Genomic DNA, 24254 nt, shown 5'->3' on the forward strand with positions numbered 1-24254 from the left:
TTAGCTTAATATTTTACATACGAATCAATTATCTTTGGTTAAAAGGTAGAATTGTTGGCTATGATGTACTGATTCATGATCAGTACATCATAGCCAACAATTCCTTATAAAATTCAAAAACTTGGGTGCAATCAGTTCTGATTGCACCCAAGTTTTTGAACTTTCTTGAGGGAATGAAGAGTAAGAGGTATACATTATGAATATATACCTCTTACCCTTCCATTCCCTCTCTGACAGCGGAAAACTTTGTCTGAATGTTAAACTATTCAGACAAAGTTTCCCGCTGTCAGCGAAAGAATTGTTCCATCTGGTGCATAGAGTGTGAATCTATGCACCAAATGGAGCAAGTCCCTCGCGAAATTGCCAAAACTTGCGTCGCATTTCAAAGATTGCGACCCAAATTTTGGCGATTTCTAGTAGAGATGGAGTATAGGGTGTCCAAAGGTGTGTTTAGCACAAACCTGAATACTGCGAATAGAAATAAACAAGTTACATATATATAAAGTTTATTTAAATATAATCACCATTGGATTCAATCACGCGTTCGCAGCGATCGATCCAGGCTTCAAAGACACGCTTTAAATCATCATGAGAAAATTGCTCAAATTGCTCTCTTACAAAATTTTCAAGATCATCTGGACTCGCGAATTCGCGTCCTTCAGCTCTCTTTTTTAGCGTGCCGAATAAATAAAAGTCAGAGGGTGCAATATCAGGTGAATAAATTGGGTTTGGAACAACTTTGACATTGTTTTCCACCAAGTAATTCATTACCTTATGACTTTTGTGAACTCTTGAATTATCAAAATGAATTGCAAACTTTTGTTTTTGTTGTTTGGATTTCTCAGACTCATCAGAATTGATAATTTGAGTAAGAACATTGTCAATTAGATACTGAGCATTCATCGTATTAGGTTTTTGAAGAATATCAATTGCGATGATGTCATTCACGCCCCAAAAAACCGACAACATAATCATTGGTGTGTCAATTTTTTTCTTCGGGAATGTTTGCGGATTTTCATCCTTCGGGATCCACATGATTTTGGCTTCTGTTGCATATTGAAACCAAGACTCGTCCCCTGTTACTAAAAAGCGAAACTTCTTGGATTGATACGCACCCAATATAGAGAGGAGCTCTTTCGAAGATTGGACTCTAGATTTTTTTTGAACTGAATTAAGGTTGTGCGGAACCCAACGTGTATACGCTAGTTTGTAGTTCAAATAATTGTGCAGATAATAACTGACTGTTGTACTTGGTATCTTTGTCATCTCCTCTATCCTTCTGAGTGATGCCCTTGGGTCTTCATCTAGCGCTTGAAGAATTGCTTTGATTTTTCTTTGATCCGGCGATTTTTTGTCAATTTTTATGATGGGCGCCTTTTTGTTCATGAAGTGATACATCCTAACATGATACGTTACAGTGGAATAGCTAGGAGCATCCATACCGAAGCATTTTACCAATGTCTCGTAGATTTTTTTACAGTCTTTGCATTTTTTTGCAAGAGCGAGGATGTTTTCTTTATGATTCATTAAAAAAATGAAAAAAATTCCGCCAAAATTTCCCGCGAAACCGCCTCTTGTCTCAAAATTCATTTTATATCCCGGCATGGCGCCAAAATACAACTTACTCATCATATACATATATTCATATTTTTTATTATATATTTATAATCAGCATATATCTCCTTTAATAGTCTCATATAGAGCGCTGTGCTAAACGCACCTTTGGACACCCTATATTTTAAGTCACTGACCTATATGCAGTGGCTCAAAGGGCTCCATCTCTACTTTGAAGCAAGGAAACTTTCCTCGAAATTTTGATAATTTGAAGAAAGTTTTCAAGCAATTAACAAAGGATTACTCGCTATGAGGTAAAAATTCTAGATTTTCACTTCATAGCGAGAGCTTCCCTTTCATTGCTTGAAAACTTTCCCCAGCTTCAAAATTGGGGAAAGGGCTGTAAAGTCGACTCCGATACCAGCAGGTACCAGAGTATTTAAAAGAGAAGCCCTCGTACGAGTTTCTATGAAGACCTTCTCATTCAAGAAGATCTTAATAGAAAATCGTACGAGGGCATTGGAAACTCGCGTCTGGTACATGTTGGTACTAGAGTGTTTGAGATTTGAAGACTCTGGTACTAACATGAACCAGAATTTATGATGAATTTAAGATGGACCATTATAAAATGGTAGCGGTTTGTTTCAAAAAATTTTAGATGAGATTTGCATAGATATAGATTATATGATTTATACATATGAAAAATAATATATAAAAATATAATTTTGAGATAATTATGTAAATAATATTTTAAATATTTGAATTTGAGGTATAATTTTATAGTAAAATATATTATTATCATAAGACGAAATGGTGGAAGTGAACTCAAAATAAGAGTAATTGGGTTATTTTGCCGACCAAATATATTTACAAGGCAAAATATCATATTACATGTCAACCTATTATCAGTATGTTTTGATAAAAAAAATTTTATCAAATATCATATTAAAATTAACATCTATATCTATATCAATATCTACACTATAAATTTTTTTATTCAATCTCATAGATTTCAAAAATTTATTTCAATTTTAAATTAATTTATGGTTTTCATCAAAATTGTTTTTTATTTAAAAAGCATGTTTTGTTGCATGCTAAGATCAGTCATAATGTAAACCTCTCAATTTTATTGTCGTGGGAAGTATCTCAATTCCTTCAAAAAAATTGAAAAACTATTTAATTTTAAAAATATAATACTTTTAATTAGGTCAGGTATGTGGGGCTTCCAGGGGCTGCGCCCCTTCTAGCCCTAAGAATTTTGCCCAAGACCCAAGAGGAGGACCGAACCCCAGCCGACCAGCCGGTGATAAAAACCAAAACCGTGTTTAAAAAGTGACAGACAACTCCGTTTTTTAAAAGTGACAAAACCGTTTTTCACTATATAAGAGATATGCAAACAAAAAAGTGACAGCCGCATGTTTTAAACTACAAAAACCGCTTTTTAACTTCACTTAAAATGCCACGTAAGCTACGTAAGAATATACGTAAGAGGAAGGGAGCATTGAAACATCCAATAGTAAAACTGACACCACAACAACAGTTGCAACAACAAATGATGAATGACCCCACTATGTTGCAACAAATGTCAAGCAACCCTATGCTTTTAAACCGAGTTATTGGTGCACAGAGTGGAGGTTTAAGAGCGGCACTTTTAGCGAAAATGGCAGGCTATGGTGGAGCTGCAGACGGAACAGCTTATAACCCTCAAAGTCAAATGAATTTGAGTTCACTCAAAAATCAAATATAGACATACAGAAACAAATAAGTGAAAACGAAAAGAAACTAGAATATGACAGACACACAAAGAAACTCAATGAGTTAAACGTAGAGAAAAAGAAGAAAGAAGAACAACTGAAAGAACTAAGTACAGAGGAATATGCGAAAAAAGTGTCAGAAAAAGCAGCAGAAGTAGCAAAAATGGAACAAGATGTTATAAATTTGAAAAACCATACTACTCAATATAAAGTACTGAAAGATGAAGAAATAAAACAAAAAGCCCTGAAGACATATATGGATAGCGATGAGTATAAAAAAGAAGTTGAAGCAAATGTAAAGGCAGAAAAACTTTTACAGTTGCAAAACCAAACCGTACAGTATGAAAACTTAGCACAAGAAAGTAAAAATAACGACGCAGCCATGCAAAAGGCAATGAAAAGCGGCAGAATATATAAAAGCTAATAATGACTGGTTAGATGCCCAAGCAACGCTAAAGCAGCCCAACTTATAGGGTCAATAAGGACAAAAATACAAGCGGATGAAGACAGTTCAAATGAAGCTTTAATGAATGCTGACTTTAAGAACGCCTTCGAAGCTCTTCATAGTAAGGTGAAACTAGTGAACGACTTCTCATCTGGAAAGAAACTGAAGTCTGAAGGTTTCGACAAAGAGTTAAAAGAAGTAGCACAAAATATGACGAAAATAACAGATGCAGGCAACGAGACAGGCAGTTCAAAGTGCCTATGACGCCGTTAGAGCAACTGTTGTGGAAAGTCAAGAAAAAGAGTTACAACAGACCAAAACAGACCTAGTAAATGCTTTCTTAAGACGAAAAGTCAGGTAGGACATTATGCTGCAGATGGAACATATGTGCCAGCTGGTGGAACTTATATACACCAAACCCTCCAAGAGAAGCACCTGCACCAGGACTACCTAAAACATTTACATCGTCACATGGACACAGACACAGGCATGCACCAAAAACAACAAACAACCAACAGTTCAAAATCCAGCACCACAACCAACAGTTCAAAACACTACAACAAAACCAACAGTTCAAAACCCTGCACAGCAACCAAACCAGCACAACAACCACCTCCACAACCAGCACAGCAACCATCTCCACAACCAGCACAGCAACCAACAGTTCAAAACCCTGCACAACAACAACCACAAACAGAGCAAGGACATAAAAGAAGTAGAGAACAAGGAAACCAAGAATTCTTAAAAATGCTTAAGGAAGATTATGGTTACCCAGATACTCTTGACTTTAGTGACAGATATAAAGAAGCTATTAGAAAGTTCAAGGAAGGAAATACTGACCCGAACCTATTTAGCTTTATGGTTCAGCACCAAATGGGATATAATTTCAAACCTGGAAAATACAAGCTCGCTAAGGGATATGATTTAATAGCATATCATCCAAATGACATGAATGAATTTACTCCGAGATATTTGGTGTCAGAGCTAAATGATAATTCAACTCTCTTCATGAAACGCGTAAAAAATAGAGACGGAACGAAAGAAGAAAGGTTTATGAGTCCGGATGACTTAGATAGGGAACTTGTTAAAAAACGGTCTCGGAATATATGAAATGCCAGCAGATGAGGTACAAGAAACTCAACAGGAAGAAGTTCAGATACAACCAGACATGGAAGAAATAGTTCAGCAACAACAGCTAGAAGAGCCTGAAGGAAACGAACAAGTCCCTCCTTTGGAAACTAACTTCACAGAACTAGATGAAGATTTGGAACAGCCGAAAAATCTTGACCCTCAACAAGAGTATGAGGTGAATATGGAATCTTTCCAAGAGTCTAAGAAAAATTCGGCTGACATAGTAGAAGAATATCGAAAAATGTTCGCCGACATACAAAGACTCCAACATCAGATGAAAATATTCAGCATAGAATGGAAGTACTGAAAGAAAATGTACGCAAATACAATAATCCTTTTTACTTACGACCATATAACGTTCAATCTTTGGCTGAACTCGGTGAAAATAAAAGGTTAAATTTCAACAAAACATATAGAAATGAAACATTGTTTAAAAGTTCATTCAGAACCTAACCAAATGGAAACAACCTACTTTTGTTTCTGCAGACTATGGAACTACAATGAGATGGGGTCATAAAGCTAATCCGGATAGGTGGTTCATAAACTTACAACCACAATTCCAAGAAGTTGTAGACGCAATGGAAGTGAATGGTGAACCAGATATAGCTGGTATTTTCAGCGCGGCTTTAATGCCATTGAAAGATATGAAACATGCAGATATTTTGGACCAGTATGAAATGAACATGGCTGAAGGAAATATAACACTGACGTTCTAGAACATTTATCTCAAAGAACTACACAGAACCATAGAGATGGTATATTTGGTGAAGAGTTTAGAAAGAAAGTTAGGGAGAGAGAAGGAAGAGAACCTATTGTACATGACCTTGCAAACGAAAGTTTGCAAAATGTCATAAAAACTTACTTTGCAGACAATGAACTGAGAAGGGATGAATATTTAAGAAAACTCAAATGGACAGTACCAAATGAAATGTTAGTATTGAAAAACACGTTCCTTGACAAAATAAAACCAACTACAGAAATAAATGACGCAAGACTGAAACATTGGGTAAAAGCTTTCCCATTCACAAAAGATATTATTGGTTACATGGAAAGAAAACCAGAATGGCTACAAAACATATATTTGGAAACGAGCTTATTCCATATGGACAAGCTCTGTTTGAAGAGCTTGAACCGGAAACTCAGGAAAGAGTCAAGCAAACAATACGCGAAGACTCAAATAACAAACTATGACAAACTTTTCTAGGAATATAGGTTACCTGAGATGGGCGACCAGAGCCCAAAGGCAAAAAGGACATGGAAATTTACAACATACTAGGTGAACATGAGGCAAAGATGCAACAACTTGAAGCAGAGGGCAAGTTACCAAAAGCGACACCAAAGAAGAAGAGAAGAAGTAGAACAAAGTGAAAGTAGTGAAGAAGTAACTTCATCTAGTGAAAGTAGTGGCAATGAAGGAAAAAGAAGAGTTAAAACTCAGTCAGGAAGAAAGTAAAGCTTGGTCGAAACAATTATGACACATAAATCCAACTATTCTATATTTTTACCCATATGAAATGTACGCCGCTCAGAATATTACGCCAACAGTTTTGGATGCCATGAAACGGAATGTTTCCGAATGGATAAACGAATGCGACAATGCCATTAGAAGGTCAGAAATAGTTCCTGGAACTTACGAATTACAACTGCTGTTTCTTATGGAAACGTAGGTGAGTTTGGAGAAGGCTCTTCAACAACAGTAGATATTGCTTGCGACAGGTTTCATATTATTTCTATTGACAACTCATTCTTATACGTGGAACAAGACATTGAAATAAAACCTTCTGCCAAGTTGTCTGACAAGAAAGGTTGCAAATGGAATTTTCTATGTCGGATACCAATATGCTCCAGAAGTTTTCATGGATATAAGATATATTCTAACTCTGACTTAGTTCAAACAGTAACATGGGCAAACTATGAATGGTTCGCTTTGAGAAACTCAGTACAACCACAAGCTAGAGAACAAACAGACCAGTATGCAACTATTGAGAAAATAAGAAGACTTGACCCTAACGTTCCAGGAGTTTATGTTAACCTTTCTGGTTCAGATGGAACTGCTGCCACTAAAGTAAAACTGAAACTTAGAGTTCCTTTGTCATCTTTCCTCATCTTCAGGTTTTTAAGATACTTGCCAAACTGGGCAGGAAAAATTTCTATTGAACTTACTCCAAGCAAAAATAACTTAGTCATTGCACCAACACAAGACCCATTCACTATTACAGACGTAAAGGGAACAGATCAAACGTCATTCGCCGAATTTTGCAAAGACAAAGTTGACTTAGACTTTGGTTTCTCAAACTTCAACAATGAAGTAAACTATTATTTCAATGCTGCTGGAACTGCTTGGGACCCAGTTAAGTTCACATGCGAAAAGTTTGAATGCAAGAGAATAGAAAGCAGACTTGCAGTCTATATGTTGGACCCAGATATTTCAAATGCTTTAGCTGCCAAATATATTGCAGTTCCACTTATGTTCCCTATACACCAAATATCTGTCAAAGACTTTGCAGGTGAAGTTGGAAACCAAAGTGCTGACCCAGGTGCAAGAACAGATATTGCTTTAACAACTGCAATGAAACATGCAGATACTATGTTTGTACTGTTCAGACGAACTATAAATGACTATTCTTGTTTCTACAACCCTGGTATTAAATATCATATAAACATAGATGGCAAATATTATCCAAGAGAAGAATATTCTACAGTTGAGGATATGAGGTCATACAACTTGACATTAGATGCTATGAACTTTAACAACAACTTCACAACAACCATTAACCCTGAAATGCAAAGTTCTATTATGCCATATGTGAAAGTATGGACTCATACAGGAGGTCAAAAAACTCAATATACAAATGGAGACCGTTCAAACTTTTGGCTTGGCATTCCATTTGCTGACTCAGAAGACTTTATGGGTGGTATTTCAACTGTTGGTACTGTACAAATACAATATACTGGTGACAGAGACGGTCCAGATGAATTGAAAGCAAAGAAGTTTACAAAACCAATAGCACTTTTCACGGAAGATGCTCTTTTGAAGATTCGTTCGATGAAACCTGCTGGGGCTCCTCAGATTGGCATAACGACAGCTTCCATAGAGCAGATTTTGGCAGCAGGTCAGTAAGTTGTTCTTGAACTGACTTCTCTCCGTCAAATATTGACAGTACGCCAGTTTTGACATAATATTGTATTATAAACTTACCTTTAGAAATATCGGTCAGTTTTGAAGTTATATTTTTGTCTGCTTCAAGAACTTTCACCATTTCAGTTATACCAACTTTCTTTGCTTTATGAGAATATTTAGGTTCAGCAAAGACTGCTATTCTATAACATTTTCCATTGTTTGTGTAAAGAACTATTCTGTCAATGTATTTGTATTGTTTGTGAGTATAAACTTTGTTCTGCTTCAATTCAAAGAGATATCCGAATACGTCCATCTTTTTATTCTAAGTAAAATGTCATTTCCGAAAAAATAAAAGCGTAAGTGTTTCAAAAGGTTTAATGGCGGTGGCAGATGTGAAGTTAAATTCACCAACTCAAAAAACAGTCAAAGTGTTATTGTCAATGTCAAAGACAGAGATGTTGAAGTGGGGAAACCATACGAAGACGAAGATGGTATAACAATTGTTCCTGTAAAAGAACCAACATATCCTGAAGTTAACAGAGACTTAAGTTCTGTTGCAGATATTCGAAACGACTACCAACAACTGAAAGACAAACTTCAAACTCAGGAGAAGATTTGTCAAGCTTTAAGTATAATGTTAAACTTGGTCGAACACAACCCTGTAAAAGTGAACTCATATGTCATTGCACCTCATGAAGTTTTGAAAGAACTATTGAAACTTTTGACAGAGGCAGACGATATAAACATCAAAGAAATAGAACCCGACATTAGTTGCTGTGGTGTTTCATATAATGTCATTGACAAGATATACGTTATGAAAGGAGGTGAAACGTTGAACTTAAAATATAGTTTCCCAGACGTTATAAAAATATTTGACGACCACAACATTTCATTAAAATTTATTTGCTAAGTAAATGGCAGAAGACATAATGGTTTATACTATTACGACTAAAAAACCCTGAGTCATATAAATTCTATAAACAACAAACTTACAAAGTCCTCAAGGACGGTATTGTAAACTAACCTTAAACACAATGACGACTAAAGCCTGTTTTGCTCTTTTGACACCAGAAGACTTTATTGTTGTGAATGGTAAAAAATACTCCTTTGAAGATACTTACTCAGATATACCACCAACAGGTTTTTGTTGACTTATTTAATACTTTAAGTACGGGTGTAACATGTGCTGCAACTAGAGCAGGTTTCATTATGTTTGGATGTCCGACTGAGTTTTACTATAAACGATATGAGCTATAATACAAAACTTATTTCTGGTTTTTACTACCAACAGTTTCCTATAACGGGAAAAAGGTGTCATACAAGGAATGTCTATTCCATTGACATTAAGCACACCAATCTTATATATTGTTTCAAACTTAGGTTCAAAGTGCTATTCGAATGTCGACAGAAACTATTATGACCAAAAGATACTTATGCGTATAACAATACTTTCTCTGCTGGTTTGCCTATTGTTCATTCGAATGCAGAATTTTCAACCTTAGTGAACTCAAACACTTTGGCAAGTATAACGTTGACATTAGTTGACGCAAACTTTGTTCCTGTAAAACTTTTATGTCCTATGTATTTGTCAATGACGGCAGAAAGTTTCGAATTGGAAGATGCAACTGGTGAAAGTATTGTATTACAAGAACAACTTCAACAACAAATAGCTCAAGAACAACAAATGCAACAACAAAGTCAAGAATAAAAAAAAATATTATTTTTTTATTTTTATAAAAATGTACAGAATAGATGTTTCAGATTTTTATGACTTCCAAGCATTCAGAAATATGTGTCCATTTCGAGACTATAACAAAGCAGTCGAGAATTTGAAACGTTTAGTCATTTATGTCGACTCTGCCCCAGAATGTTATGTTATGAAAGAATGGGATGTTGTATTTAACAAACCTAAAGCGACAATAGTTTCAGAACAAGAATGTAGACAGAAACTTAAGAAAATAAAAGTCGTACAAGTTGGCATGAAGATGTTAGATGCTTGGGATATCTTATTGTCAAAACTTGAAGATTTTTCAGTTCGTGGTATAAAATTTTATACACCTTCTCCAAACTTCTATTCTATCTTCACTGGATATAAATATGAACAAGTAGAATGGAAAGAAAATATTATAGAAGCTTGGTTAGACCATGTCAAAGAAATTATATGCAATGGAAACGAAAAAGTTTATGAGTATATCTTATGTTGGTTTGCAAACATCTTACAACATCCAAGTGCTAAGAATGAAACTGCTCTCATTATAATTGGAAAACAAGGAACAGGTAAGAACACATTCTTTACAGATATCTTGTGCAAACTGTTAGAAGGTTATTCGAATCCGAATATGACAAACTTAGAAAACATCTGTGGCAAGTTTAACTCCTCAATAGAGAATATGAAACTTATAGTTTGCAATGAACTTCAAAGTATAGATACAACAAAAGTTTTGAACTCAGATGCTTTGAAGAGTCTTATAACAGATAAAGTTGGAGTTGTTGAAAGAAAGTATAAAGACCAAAGAGTTTGTGAAAATGTTGCAAACTTCATTATGGTTTCAAACAATGCTGTTCCGATGAAGTTAGAAAGTTCTGACAGAAGATATGTAGTTGTCAGAACGTCAGATTCTCATATGCAAGATACAGAATATTTTGACGACTTAGCAGAAACTTTGACATCTGACTTTTACAACCACTTGTTCTCATATTTTATGACATTAGATATTTCTAAGTTCAATCCAAGACAAATTCCACATACCGAAGAGAGACAAACATTGTTAGAAGCAAACAAGAGTGTATATGAACTGTTCATAGATGAAACTGACTTTGTGTCATTAGATGAAAGGTCATTGTACGATTCGTATAAACAATATTGTCAAGAATATGGTTATATGACAGCGTCTAAACGAACATTCTTGGCAAATGTCAAAAGTCTTTTAGATGTTCAGAATGGTGTATATACAAAGAAAATTTTTTCTGAGTAAATTTTTAAAAAAAAAATATTTTTTTATCCGATAGAAAAGATGGCAAAATTCATCTCAGTAAACAAGTACATGTCAGGACTTAAAGAAGAACTAGACCCATTCACATATTTGAATGTTTACTTCTACCATTTTGAAAAAGTCTTCATTCAGCAAAGTTTGGAACATCGAACCAGTTAAGTTTGCTATTGTGACTAAAAATGGTGCGAAATTTGAAGACTTAGACATAGAAGGTTTGTTAGCAGTCAAAGAAAGTTTTGACAGAAGGTTCTCAAACCTTAAAGAAGGCAAAGCATACAAACTTGTTATACCTTATGAACCAAAGAAAGCAGACGACTATGAATATTATGAGTCTAAGATAGTTGAAGTTCAAGGTAAATTGGGTAAAAAGATTTTAGAGTCTAAGCCAGTGTTTGCCCCTAAAGAGGAAGAGAACATTGACATTGACCCAGAAATGTTCTAAAAATAAAATTTTATTTTTACATGTCAAATTTCTTTTTCTCTGGAACTGGTTCAGGTTCTTTCTTCTCTTCTTCTACTTTCTTTTCTTTCTTTTCTCTCTTCTTCTTTTCTGGTGGAGTTATGTCAAATTTGGCGCAACTATATTTATGTAAAAGTTCTTTGTCCTTTAATAGCTCATCTATTCTGTTTTCTATTTCATCTTCAAGAACAGCGCATGTGTCTTCTTTGCATTCTAAGAAGTTTTGTTGGACTTCATCTCTCCAAGAGGCGTCATCTCTGTCAACAAGTCTGTCATTGACAAATTTTAAGACTGCTCTGCTTAATGTTTTATGGTTCTTGTCATATTCCCAGAAACAGAACTTTAGAACAAATTCACCTTTCTTGTTTACACTATGTAAGATTTTATGGTCGACAGATGTTTTGCTGTCGAAAAGCTTGTCTCGAATATAGATAGCGAAATCGCTAGACATTTTCTAAAAGATAAAAATTTTAATTTTTCTAAAAATATGTTAGAAAAAAAGTTTGCTGACATTGACAAGAAATTTGAGAATGTTTTAAATAAGAACAAGAGAAAGTTAGAAAATGCTCAGATAAAGCCTATACATGACAAGTTCTTATTTGCTCAGAATGGTATAACAGGTCTAATTGCACCACCTGGGTCGGGTAAGACTTTCACTTATCTTAAAATGGCTGCACAACAACAAGAACTAGATGAGAAGAACCCATTCTATGAGTTAGTTGTTATTTGTAGTACTTCTGGTCAATTTGACCAAACCGTCAATTCGTTCAAAGATATTATAAAGAAGTCTAAGTTAGTATGTATAAAGGATACTGAGTTGTTAGATTGGATAAAGAAGTACCAAAGAAGAGTTTTGAAGTATAATGCTATAAATGAGTATATAAATTCTAAGTTTAAAGACCCAAATGAGGAAATGCAGAGAATATTAGAGAAGAAACACTTCAGAAACAAACAGAAAGAGATAGAATACATTTCGAAGAAATTGCAATCTTACGATTGGAAGACTTACCCTCATAGATGTCTTCTTATCTTAGATGATTTCGCCTCTCATCCTTTGTTAAAGAACAGAGAACAAGATATGTGTCGAATTCTTAAGAAGCTCAGACACTTTAACATCTCAGTCGTAATATGTGTACAGACAGCAAAGAGTTTAAGTAAGGATGTTAAAAGAATACTTACTGACATTATACTTTTCCCCGGATTGTCCGAAGACGATTTCATGGAACTTATGAAAGAGTCCATAGCAGGTAAGTTTGACAGACATGAACTCTGGGAGAAGTATAAAGTCATACAAGACCCTCATACTTCTTTCAGAATTCATATCTACGCAAACAAAGTTCAAATTGTAAAAAGTCAATAAAAATAAAGAGTTCATCTACCCTACTTGTTTGAAGTTGTCAAAATACTCTGTTATTTTTTCTTTCAGTAGCGGTAAGTCTTCTTTGAAGGTAAGTATTGTACAACCTTTCATATCATAGTGTGTTTGAGGTAACGTATCTTGAACTATTTGTTTCACATCTTCATTTGGGGTCATTGAAATCGGTAAGTTTTCGCGATAGAACCAATTTCTGTCAGATTTGTAAATCTTAGCAAGGTCGTAAAAGCTTTTGTTGTTTCTTCTGACTAAATGCAACATAACCATATCTCTGTCTTCTTCTTTCTCCAACTCTTCAGTATAAATCATATACTTATAGTTCTTTTCCTTATCTTTTGGTACCGAACGTGGTATTCTTTTCTGAATGCTTTTGTCTTTTGCTTCAAGCTTGTTTTCCATCTCTTCACGTTCTTGTCTATGAATTTCGTCAAGAAGTCTGTAAATATACCAAGCATAACGAGGCGAAGCCCACATTGCAACAGCATTTACAAGAAGTCTATGTACATACCAACCTCTCAAACCATTTGGCAAATTTTTACGATTTTCATGAGTTTTAGGCGACCCCGAAAAAAGTCGGTCTCGCTGTGCTTCGCTCAAAAGTTCTTGTGTGCTTTGGTTTTTGAACCAATCGTCTGTATGTTTGGTATCTGGAGCAAAACATGCTGTCAAAATACTTTGCATCTGGTACATATCGTCTTTGACCGAACGAATGAGACGTAACTGTTTGTTAAACTGTATGTACTCATATTCTTCATTTATGGCTTCATGAACGATAGCAGTTGTTGTGTTCTCTGTTGTTGACATATCTGTCTTTACATACAAAATAAAAAAATAAATAAAAATAAAACTAACTTTATTTTTTCTATCTTAAGGAAATTCATGATTTTTGTTGCTGAATTCAGCAAAAATAATGTTTAGGGTAGAAGGTTAGATCTAACCTGTTTTCTAACCTGTTTTCTAACCTCTTGAATTTTCATGATTTCATCGTAAATGTTTTGTCAAGACTTCTTCGTACATGTTTTGTCATGATTTCTTCGTACATGTTTTGTCAAAACTTCTTCGTAATGAGCGTAAATCAGACAAAAATAATGTTTAGGGTAGAAGGTTAGATCTAACCTGTTTTCTAACCTGTTTTCTAACCTCTTGAATTTTCATGATTTCATCGTAAATGTTTTGTCAAAACTTCTTCGTAAATGTTTTGTCAAGACTTCTTCGTACATGTTTTGTCAAGACTTCTTCGTAATGAGCGTAAATGACCCAAAATAATGTTTAGGGTAGAAGGTTAGATCTAACCTGTTTTCTAACCTGTTTTCTACCCCAGTTATTTTATAAACGTTTTACATGGTAAACGTTATTTTTTAAATTTTGTGAAAACTCAACGGTTTGACACGTGCCATATGTTATTTTTTGACGAAGTGAAGAGTAACACTTCGTCAAAAAAATCCCTGAAATCATATCTTTTATACAAAAAAATACAAAAAATGACACTTTTTCATTATATAACTGTTATTTTTTGACGAAGTGAAGAGTAACACTTCGTCAAAAAAATCCCTGAAATCATATCTTTTATACAAAAAAATACAAAAAAATGACACTAACTTTATTTTCTGACTTTCACAAAAGACCAAAAATAAACGCTTTACATGTATTTTTCAGCAACTTCGTCAAATAATTTTATAGCTTTATCTATCTCATCTACTTCAAACGTTTCTTTACCTTTTATGGGAGCACCATACATTTTCTCAAACTTTTCAAGTAGTTCTGTTTCAGCAGCTCTCATATCATTAGCAAACACAACCTTGACTCTATTGACTGTACTGTCATATCTTTGAGTTATATTATATGTCCTTCCTATCTTATATCTTTTTGTATTGAAGTCCTTCGGTTTCTGAACGATGTAAAGTAAGCCTTCACTGCAACGTTCCGTATCGAATGAACCATATGTTATGAAGTTATATCCAACAACTGGGTCTAACCATAACAAAACTATTGGTATAAGACTTTTGTCGATGAGATATGCTGCAGTTCCATAGAATCTTACCGATATCATAAGCTCAGGATTTCTTGTCAAAATTTTCTGAGTTGAAGCATTTCTAACCCAGTCCTTCGGTCTCTTTCCAGATGGAAATATAATGTCTGACAAAGAATATTTGTTGTATTTCTTTGAGTATCTTACGTTTAAATCACCTATTCTAACCAATTTAGTGTTATTGTCTATCTTTCTAACTGTTTCAAACTCAATGTTTGACATATATGTCTTTACATACAAAATAAAAAAAATAAATAAAATAAAACTAACTTTATTTTTTTAAGTTTGGTCATCCTTCACGGTATGACAAATATACTATATTTTACTTAAAAATATGCAAGCGGCTCATAGCTCAGTGGTATGGGCTACCTCGTTAAAGGCGTCGAAGACCTCGGTTCAAATCCTGATTCGCGCAGGTTTTTTTCCTTTTATGCAGTGAAATTTCATGTACATAGGTTACTTTGGTGTTAGACCCTAGTGAAGAAAATAGAACGATATAAGTTTACATTTGTAAGGTTACTTTGGTGTTAGACCCTAGTGAAGAAAATAGAACGATATAAGTTTACATTTGTAAAGTTGGACGATAAAAATCTCTGCTACTGTCAGTAAAAGTACTGCTACTGTCAGTAAAAATACTGCTACTGTCAGTAAAAGTACTGCTACTGTCAGTAAAAGTACTGCTACTGTCAGTAAAAGTACTGCTACTGTCAGTAAAAATACTGCTACTGTCAGTAAAAGTACTGCTACTGTCAGTAAAGTACTGCTACTGTCAGTAAAAGTACTGCTACTGTCAGTAAAAGTACTGCTACTGTCAGTAAAAGTACTGCTACTGTCAGTAAAAATACTGCTACTGTCAGTAAAAGTACTGCTAATGTCAGTAGCAATGGTCGAAGTCGAACCTACCGACGAGGCAATTTACCTAATTGAAATTAACGAGCTTGTTAAAGACTTCCTCAGGCAGAATGTAAAAGGCAAGCTTGTTAACGGTTAGAAACCGTATAGAACCTTCATTTTTTTCCTCAAAAATAATGTTTATGTTAGAATATTAGAAAATAACATTTTTTCTAACATAAGCGTTTTACATGGTAAACGTTATTTTTGGAATTTTGTGAAAACTCAACGGTTTGACACAAGCCCTAAAAATTATTTTACTCAGAATTTTGTTGCTGAATTCAATAAAAATAATGTTTAGGGTAGAAGGTTAGATCTAACCTGTTTTCTAACCTCTTTTCTACCCCAGTTATTTTATAAGCGTTTCACATGGTAAACGTTATGAATTCGTGAGACTTTAAACAGTTTTGTAGCTTCTATTTCTTCTTTTAGTACATCGAATGTTTTAACTATGCCGAAAGTTTCTTTATACTTCTTCTTGACGTCAGATAGAAGGAAATCTTCTGCTGTTGGATAGTTTTTGTTCAGAAATTCTAACATGTCCATTTTATCTTCTGCTGGCTTTTCTGCTTCTTTCTTTAAGTCTGCATAGTCGTTTCGCATTCTTTCTATCTCTTTGACGGAGTAGTTATATTTCCTAATTGCTGCTTTACATTTAGAACATTGCGGGTTCATTTTTGCGTTATATTCTGAAACCTTACCTGCTAAAACAACTAAAGCGTCAATGGTTTTCTTTAAATCTGAAGCAGTTGGTTTTATCTGTTCATTCCATACTTTGCCTCTTCTATCTTTATCTCTTATTTCCCAAACACATTCAGCAACTAATGAAACAAAGTTGTCGTATGTCTTTAACTCCTCCGATTTATATATGTCAGAGATGTTCTTATATACCATGTCGCAATCTTTGTCCATAACCTTATGGTTGCAATGAAATCCTAGAAACTCATAGTTTACCTTTCGTATGAACTTCTTTATTTCTACTGAGTCAGTTGCTTTGACTTCAATTTCATCGAATTCAGGAATAGTGAGTTTTTGTTGCTGAATTTCAGGTAGTTTAGGCAAATGGTCAATAATGTCCTGCATTTCATAAAGATACTGTTCATTTGTTTCATCTTTCGCACTACAGTCTAAATTACTTGTTAACAGTTCTTGCTTTATCTTCTGGATTTTTGTTTCGAAAGTATATGAAGAAGGAATGAAGCTTTTCATCTCTACTAACATTGACGTAGGATTCATGACTAACGAGTTAGGTGCTGTTGTTGTTTGAACTGTTGTTGTGCCGATTGTTGAAATCATATCTGTCTTTACATACAAAATAAAAAAAATATTTTATAAAAAACTAACTTTATTTTTATTTCGGGAAAATTCATGAAAATTCATGAAAATTCATGAAAATTCAAGAGGGTAGAAAAGAGGTTAGAAAACAGGTTAGATCTAACCTTCTACCCTAAACATTATTTTTGCTGAATTCAATAAAAATAAATGGTTCATTTACTCACAATATTTTTGTACAAAACGACCCCAAACTTTTAACTTCTTTTCTGCAGCTTCTAATGAAATTTTAGCGAGTTCATATTCTCTAAATTCTCTCTTTAAATCTTCTTGTTCCCATTGGTCTAGTTCGTATGGAGAGTCTCTATAACCATAACATATCTCACGTTCATGTTCTAATTGTTTTTCATGCATTTTTCCAACTTCTTCTTCGAACAAAGGTTTAGCATTCTCCACTGTATCTTCGAGTTCTTCTTCATCTAATTTCTCATGAACTTTCTTGTCTATGGAGTCCATAATTTTTCCAACTGCTATGCAATATTTTGGAGAAGCCCACATTGTTATATAGTTTATAAGTCTTGGGTCTACATACGTTCCTCTAACCTGTCTGATTTCATCAGGAATTCCTGCATGAATTTTGTATAAAAACCAACCGCCGGAATTCCGGCGGTTGCTATATTCTTCACAAAATGCCTTATAATACTCTTCCCAGGACTTATTTTCCAACAACTTTCTAAAGTCTTTCCTAAACTGCTGACACATATTTGTTGCATTTATATAACCATCCTTGTCTCTACGTAAGACTTCAATACCGTTATAAGTGCCTTTTGTGAATGTTTCGCCATTAGATTTGTTCGTGAACGTTTTTGCTTCGACTGACATATCTGTTCTTACATACAAAATAAAAAAATAAATAAAAATAAAACTAACTTTATTTTTTTATTTCGGGAAAATTCATGAAAATTCAAGAGGGTAGAAATGAGGTTAGAAAACATTTACGAAGAAGTCATGACAAAACATTTACGAAGAAGTCATGACAAAACATTTACGAAGAAGTCATGACAAAACATTTACGAAGAAGTCATGACAAAACATTTACGAAGAAGTCATGACAAAACATTTACGAAGAAGTCATGACAAAACATTTACGAAGAAGTCTTGACAAAACATTTACGATGAAGTCTTGACAAAACATTTACGCTCATTACGATGAAGAAGTCATGAAAATTCAAGAGGTTAGAAAACGTGTTAGAAAACATGTTAGATCTAACCATCTACCCTAAACATTCTCGTCAAATACAAAAAAATACAAAAAATGACACTTTTTCATTATATAACTGTTATTTTTTGACGAAGTGAAGAGTAACACTTCGTCAAAAAAATCCCTGAAATCATATCTAACATACAAAAAAATACAAAAAATAACACTTTTTCATTAGATAACTGTTATTTTTTGACGAAGTGAAGAGTAACACTTCGTCAAAAAAATCCCTGAAATCATATCTTTTATACAAAAAAATACAAAATAAAACTAACTTTATTTTTTATTTCGGGAAAATTCATGAAAATTCAAGAGGTTAGAAATGAGGTTAGAAAACAGGTTAGATCTAACCTTCTACCCTAAACATTATTTTTGGGTCATTTACGCTCATTACGATGAAGAAGTCTTGACAAAACATTTACGTTCATGTTTGACAAAACATTTACGAAGAAGTTTCGACAAAGCATGTACGTTCATGTTTGACAAAACATTTACGAAGAAGTCTTGACAAAGCATGTACGTTCATGTTTGACAAAGCATGTACGATGAAATTCATGAAAATTCAAGAGGTGAGAAAAGAGGTTAGAAAACAGGTTAGATCTAACCTTCTACCCTAAATTATATTTTTGTCTGATTTACGCTCATTACGATGAAGAAGTCTTGACAAAGCATGTACGTTCATGTTTGACAAAGCATGTACGTTCATGTTTGACAAATCATTTACGAAGAAGTCTTGACAAAACATTTACGATGAAATCATGAAAATTCATGAGGTGAGAAAACGTGTTAGAAAACGTGTTAGATCTAACATGCTAACATAAACATTATTTTTCAATACTTTTTCAGCACTTTTCCGTAGTTATATATGAAAGACAATTCGAGATAAAAGTCATAGTACAATGGAATAATATGTTGCACACCATTTGTTGTGAACCAAACTTGAAAGTCAGAGAAACTGTTACTAGGTGGTTCGTAGAATTTAGAAGCAAAGTCATAAAAGTCCTTACAATACATAGAAAACTATTGTTGCTTGAACTGAAACTTGCATGACACATAACATTTTGAGGGTCAAACACGTTTCTATAAACTGTCAAATCTGCTGGTGGAAGTATAAATTTAAATGGACCATCTTGGTGGTAATGGTTCGTTCTGGTTTAGTAAACCGAAGAAATTGTGCCCAAGAACGTTTGTCTACTTTCCAAAATAAAAAACTCTGTATCCTTGGAGGTTTAATTTCAATCTTTTGAAATGAAAACGGTGGAGTTCATCTTTCATATTCTAGTTTCAGATAGTATGTTCCATTTAGTAAAGAGTCGTATTTTTCTTGAAATTCCCAATAATATTTGTTCATTTGAGTTTGAAAGTCATTTAGAGTTTTTTCAAGACTTTCGTCTGAACGAACTGTAAAGATTCTCATTTTCGTCAAATTTGTCTATATAGACCATCAGAACCTTTATACTGCCCATGAAAATATACTGCGAACATAAATGCGTTAGTTCTATTTGAAAACAAAAAACTCTTCTAAATGCTATTGCCTTTGCATCTGAAGGACTTTGAAGCCAACGAATTGGATAGTCAAACCTGTATGCTCGGGATGAAATTTCTTCATCTGAAATAGTTCCTACCAGCATTTGTAAAGATATAGTCTAACGGTTTTGTATCTGCTACTTTTGTTCTTTGTTTTTCAACCTGAAGCATTTAATATATGTAAAAATATATTGTTTTAAAATGGTATGCCATTTCATATTTCTCATCTAACAAAACAAGTTTCCCAACGGTCTTCTCCAACAAACTCAGCGTACATTTCAAATAAAATAAAAAAATGTCATTTTTTTTAAAATAAATTTTTTACTTCATGCAATGTTTAACACATCGAAAGGCATGTTCATAAGACGTTTCTTCTTCTAACCTCTCTAGTCTGTTTGGATAATTGGCACGTGCTGTTTCCAAATCCATTTCGTAGCGAAGACCAGACAATTTGTCATAGACTTTTATGGGTCTTCCCTTCTATATTTAAACTTCTTCGAAAACTCTCCAACCATATCTTTGTAACTCTGCTTTTATTCTAGCAGACTTTCTATCCATTCTATATGGGGCATTTTTATAAAAATAAAAAAATATTTTTTTCTTTACTTTACATAACCACCTGCTGCCATAAGTCTTTGACGCCAACCCATACCAGCTAATGAAGGTTGACTTGGTTTAGTTTGGAAACTAAACTTTGGTTTTGGTTTATCTTCAGTTTTTGGTTTTTCTTCTTCTATCGGTTTTTCGTCACTTTTTCGGTTCCTCTGACTTTACTTCACTTGCAGGAACAGTTGTGTCGTCAACATCTTCATAAATATCATATGCCATTTGTTTTTGTTTTCCTTTCAACTTTTTGTGTTTGTTGTAAAGTTTAGAATATTCGACTCTAAGTCAATGAGATGTTCTATAATGAACTGTTGGTCAGTGAAGTAAACTTTTCCATCTGTTGTCTCGAAAGCTCCTTCAGACTTCAATATTTTATTTGTGAGAGTCTGTTTTCTTTTTGAGATACTAGCCGTTCCATTTTTATGAAAAGTGACTTTGTAGTTAGGGTTTGTATTTCCAGACCTGGCACTTTCTATTATTGAATTTTTCTCTTCATCTGTAAGTTCTTTGACAGGTTTTGACAATGGTTCTGAACTTTTTGTTTGTGGTGTCAAATCTACCGTTTCAACTTCTTCGGTCATTTCATCTCAGTAAAAAATTTTAGTTTGGTTTGTTTTCAACTGGTTGTTTAGGTTTTTTTAAGTCGGTCTAAAACTTCCTGAGGTATAGGAAGAACTTGACAAACACGTGGTGTAACTGCTGGAAGCCGACAAATCCATCTTGAACTTATTTGTCTCAATGCTGCATTGTTCATTTCATCTCAGTAAAAAACTTTACATTCCCCACGTTTGAGGCAGTTGAGGTTGGTTATTGTTTACCCATTGTTGTGCATGGTTATATCCTCTGTTAAAGAATCTTTCACCTTGGTCCATATAGTGTCCTGCTTGGTTATAGTAGTCATTTGCTTTGTTATAATAGTTTCCTGCTTGTCTTCCTACATTGTCCATCCATCCTTGAAACTTTTCCTCTTGTTTCAGGATTTGGAATAAGATTTGTTGCATCTCGTGCTACCTCCCAACCTTTCTGTACAGTTTGCTATAATAGGTTGTGCTTTCTCTTTAAGTATACCTAATGTACTCAAAATCTTCCTTCCAATTCAAAATGCACCTCTAGCTATTGTTCCCACTGCGGGCAAAAATCTGGATGCAACTCCTGCTAATGCCCAAATAAACCCATTTCTTATAGGATAAAAAATGACGAATCCAAACAAGGACCCCTATGTTTCTAAAGCGACAAAAGAAAGCACTCATGATAAAAAATCTTTAGTTCAACACCAAATGCTTGGTTTATGGATATCTTGGAAAACATTCCGAGGTATAGAGAAGATGGACCACCATACTGGTTAATATTTGTTGGTCAAAAACACAAGATACTGTGAAGCCATACCATTACAGTCCAAAAAATTTTAGATGTGAAAACTGCTTTGACAATATTCGTTGACAAATACCATCCAACAAAACTGACATCTGACTGTGAAAGTTCTTTCAAATCAGATGATGTAAAAAAACTATCTGCGTTCAAAAAATGTAAAACCAATATTTCATTGTCGACCAAAACCATTCTGCTCTTGGTGTCATTGACGGATGTATAAAAATGTTAAGAGACTTAAACCAACCACAAGGTGGTGAAGCAAATGAAATGTCATATGACGACAAATATAGACACTTCTCCATGGCAAAGATGAGACAAGTTTTAAATATTTACAATAACGTAAACAAAAAGGTTTGGGAAACCACTCCCCCGAAGAAATGAAAAAACAACCCTGACTTAGAGAAAGACTATATATTTAATAATTTAGTCAAAAGAGACAAACAAGAAAGAATGCCGGGCTTCAAACTTCAGAAAGGTGACAAAGTAAAAATAGAAATACCTAAACGCGACCCATATGAAAATACTATTGACTATGACAACAATGGGAACCCGACAGGTACTCACATTCGTGTTCGTAAAAATAGAAGAAAGTATACAAGAGAATACTATGAAGTTTTAGGCAAACATGGTAAAATGTACAGACTGCAAGCAGAAGATAAAACTACTATTGTCAGACCTCGTTTCAAACTTGTCAAAGTTCAAGGTGGTATACTTTCAAAGACAGTTCCTAACAAATATAAGACAACTCCTGACGAATATGCTAAAGAAGTTGAAAATGACGACTAAGCATTTCTATACCATGCGTAAACTGTCATGTAAGGTGGCATGTATTCTTTACTTTGTCCCGTTGTTTGTGTATATCCTGAAACGCGATGTGTATGGTTTCCTCCTCCCTCAGTGTTACTCCAGTAACAATTTATAGCAAACTTAACGTTGTCTTTAACATCATATCCTTTACCTTTTGTCATTGCTGACCAATCCCAATATCTATGCTTATGCCAACCTGCTTGAGATGTACTTAAATCTATGTAGTGACTGTGTGCAGGTAAATTTTCACCCGAAATCGTTTTACTTCCACCTGTTTCCTTTGAAGAGTTTGCACAATACAAAAACCTGTCGACTATTTGAGTCCAAGTTCCAAAACCAAGTACTACTTCTGGTCTGGTAGAGTTCATTGAAACATATAATGAGCCAACCGGGTAAATAAGATTCGGCAAAATTTGTTTAAGCACATTGAGTTCCTGTCTTAGATGCATAATAATATTGTCATTAGATATCAAAGTATCTACAAGACTTGTTTGCCGGTGGTATTGTTGGACCTTTACTTGGCAAGGTTGTGTTTAGTGTAATATCATCTGCTGTAAAAGTTGTAAAACTTGTATGTGTATGAGTCTTATTTGCTTTCTTCTCTAACTCATCGTTAACATAAGTTTTATCTGCTTTAAGGTCTAAACATCCTGAAACCCATCCTGTATCAGCTTTAGTTTTAAAAATCTTCGATGTCCATTCATGATACCATTCAGCCCTTTCTATAATTTCATTATCTTTTTCATCCACATATTCCTTATCCGCCTTCTTCACTAACACACTAGCCATAAGTCCCTTATCTACCTTATTTTCAAGGCTAACGTTTAAGTCTGTTATTTCAGATATAGAATGTATATGAGTCTTTTTAGAATATTCGTTTTCAGCTCTTGTCACTTCACTTGACATTTTATTGTCAACATATGTTTTGTCTGCTAGTTCAGGATGAGTATGTTCTTTTGTTGCATAAGCATTGTTAGCTCTTTCTTCTTCTTTTGCTATTGCATCGTCTACATATTCTTTGTCAGCTTTGTTGTCAACATCTGCTTTCAAAAGAAGTTCATTTATAGGTTTCTCGTTTAAAGTTCCTTTTGTTGGATTTATACAGACAGTATGGTTCTTATTGTCTTGAAACAGAAACTCATCTGTCATTGGGTTTAATGTCAGTTTTAAGTTTCCTTCTTTCAATGACTCAGATATCTTAGAATAGTTTGAAAAGTTTGTGTGTTCTTATTTAGAGCTTGCATAATGAGTTGTCGGTTGTGTTGTATTTCTCTTATGGAAGCAATATCTTTCGACATTTTTATTCTAGATAAAATATGCTTCCAATAGAAAAAGAAAATTCAAGAGTTGCTACAACTAAACCATTAGATGAACTTTTTACTAATGTCGGTCAAAAGTTTGAGACAGAGACCGTAAAGCATGAAGGCTATCGTTTTGACTACCCATTAAGATGGCTAAGAGACCCATCTGTCACAAAAGCTATTGGCTTTCGTAGAATGAAGTTCATTTCAGAAGCCATACATGGTTTCCCATTTACGGTCGGTTTTGAAGTTCGATACTATAACAAAGAAAAACGTATGTATGAGAAATTTGAACAAGGAAAACTTTTACAAGTTAGTTTGCTTGTAAACTTAGAAACAACTCTTCAAGCTTTTCA

The 24254-nt window shown here is 34.1% G+C and overlaps 10 protein-coding genes and 3 pseudogenes across 13 annotated transcripts, besides 6 other annotated features; 7 read left to right on the forward strand and 6 right to left on the reverse strand.

Moving 5' to 3' along the window:
- Nucleotides 1-431: part of a mobile genetic element that runs on past the window's edge.
- Nucleotides 431-458: a terminal%2Cinverted (terminal inverted repeat of Mariner transposon ID:TVAGG3_0073070).
- Nucleotides 431-1734: a mobile genetic element.
- Nucleotides 511-1638, reverse strand: TVAGG3_0073080 (Mariner transposase; the record flags this gene model as incomplete). Its single annotated transcript, XM_051221799.1, has 1 exon — nucleotides 511-1638. One exon carries the CDS (start codon nucleotides 1636-1638, stop codon nucleotides 511-513), a length of 1128 nt encoding a protein of 375 aa, XP_051106785.1.
- Nucleotides 1707-1734: a terminal%2Cinverted (terminal inverted repeat of Mariner transposon ID:TVAGG3_0073070).
- Nucleotides 1735-2350: a mobile genetic element.
- Nucleotides 2351-3010: 660 nt separating this feature from the next.
- On the forward strand, nucleotides 3011-3301 carry TVAGG3_0073100 (protein of unknown function, DUF4106 family; the record flags this gene model as incomplete). Its single annotated transcript, XM_051221800.1, has 1 exon — nucleotides 3011-3301. The coding sequence occupies one exon, from the start codon at nucleotides 3011-3013 to the stop codon at nucleotides 3299-3301; it is 291 nt and encodes a 96-aa protein (XP_051106786.1).
- A 389-nt stretch (nucleotides 3302-3690) lies between these two features.
- On the forward strand, nucleotides 3691-5127 carry TVAGG3_0073110 (annotated as a pseudogene). The gene has a single exon. A coding segment is annotated over exon 1 (1437 nt).
- A 202-nt stretch (nucleotides 5128-5329) lies between these two features.
- Nucleotides 5330-23464: a mobile genetic element.
- Nucleotides 6399-8005, forward strand: TVAGG3_0073130 (annotated as a pseudogene). Its single transcript has one exon. A coding segment is annotated over exon 1 (1607 nt).
- TVAGG3_0073140 (uncharacterized protein) lies at nucleotides 9745-10484 on the forward strand (the record flags this gene model as incomplete). Its single annotated transcript, XM_051221801.1, has 1 exon — nucleotides 9745-10484. A coding segment is annotated over one exon (740 nt), but the record flags the coding sequence as incomplete, so codon positions are not given.
- On the forward strand, nucleotides 10708-10980 carry TVAGG3_0073150 (Poxvirus D5 protein-like family; the record flags this gene model as incomplete). The annotated part of the gene is made up of 1 exon (XM_051221802.1): nucleotides 10708-10980. One exon carries the CDS (start codon nucleotides 10708-10710, stop codon nucleotides 10978-10980), a length of 273 nt encoding a protein of 90 aa, XP_051106788.1.
- On the forward strand, nucleotides 11020-11440 carry TVAGG3_0073160 (annotated as a pseudogene). Its single transcript has one exon. A coding segment is annotated over exon 1 (421 nt).
- Nucleotides 11457-11909, reverse strand: TVAGG3_0073170 (uncharacterized protein; the record flags this gene model as incomplete). Its single annotated transcript, XM_051221803.1, has 1 exon — nucleotides 11457-11909. The coding sequence occupies one exon, from the start codon at nucleotides 11907-11909 to the stop codon at nucleotides 11457-11459; it is 453 nt and encodes a 150-aa protein (XP_051106789.1).
- TVAGG3_0073180 (protein of unknown function, DUF4106 family) lies at nucleotides 12372-12818 on the forward strand (the record flags this gene model as incomplete). The annotated part of the gene is made up of 1 exon (XM_051221804.1): nucleotides 12372-12818. One exon carries the CDS (start codon nucleotides 12372-12374, stop codon nucleotides 12816-12818), a length of 447 nt encoding a protein of 148 aa, XP_051106790.1.
- Nucleotides 12834-13637, reverse strand: TVAGG3_0073190 (KilA, N-terminal/APSES-type HTH, DNA-binding family; the record flags this gene model as incomplete). The annotated part of the gene is made up of 1 exon (XM_001316368.2): nucleotides 12834-13637. The coding sequence occupies one exon, from the start codon at nucleotides 13635-13637 to the stop codon at nucleotides 12834-12836; it is 804 nt and encodes a 267-aa protein (XP_001316403.2).
- TVAGG3_0073200 (organellar and viral DNA polymerase type B) lies at nucleotides 16108-17049 on the reverse strand (the record flags this gene model as incomplete). Its single annotated transcript, XM_001297332.1, has 1 exon — nucleotides 16108-17049. The coding sequence occupies one exon, from the start codon at nucleotides 17047-17049 to the stop codon at nucleotides 16108-16110; it is 942 nt and encodes a 313-aa protein (XP_001297333.1).
- Nucleotides 17482-17907, reverse strand: TVAGG3_0073210 (KilA, N-terminal/APSES-type HTH, DNA-binding family; the record flags this gene model as incomplete). Its single annotated transcript, XM_051221805.1, has 1 exon — nucleotides 17482-17907. A coding segment is annotated over one exon (426 nt), but the record flags the coding sequence as incomplete, so codon positions are not given.
- Nucleotides 22573-22965, reverse strand: TVAGG3_0073220 (phage tail repeat-like family; the record flags this gene model as incomplete). The annotated part of the gene is made up of 1 exon (XM_051221806.1): nucleotides 22573-22965. The coding sequence occupies one exon, from the start codon at nucleotides 22963-22965 to the stop codon at nucleotides 22573-22575; it is 393 nt and encodes a 130-aa protein (XP_051106792.1).
- Nucleotides 23465-24254: the final 790 nt, after the last annotated feature.

This window comes from Trichomonas vaginalis, chromosome IV (assembly GCF_026262505.1).
Source record: "Trichomonas vaginalis G3 chromosome IV, whole genome shotgun sequence".
In the NCBI taxonomy this organism is placed as follows: domain Eukaryota; phylum Parabasalia; order Trichomonadida; family Trichomonadidae; genus Trichomonas; species Trichomonas vaginalis.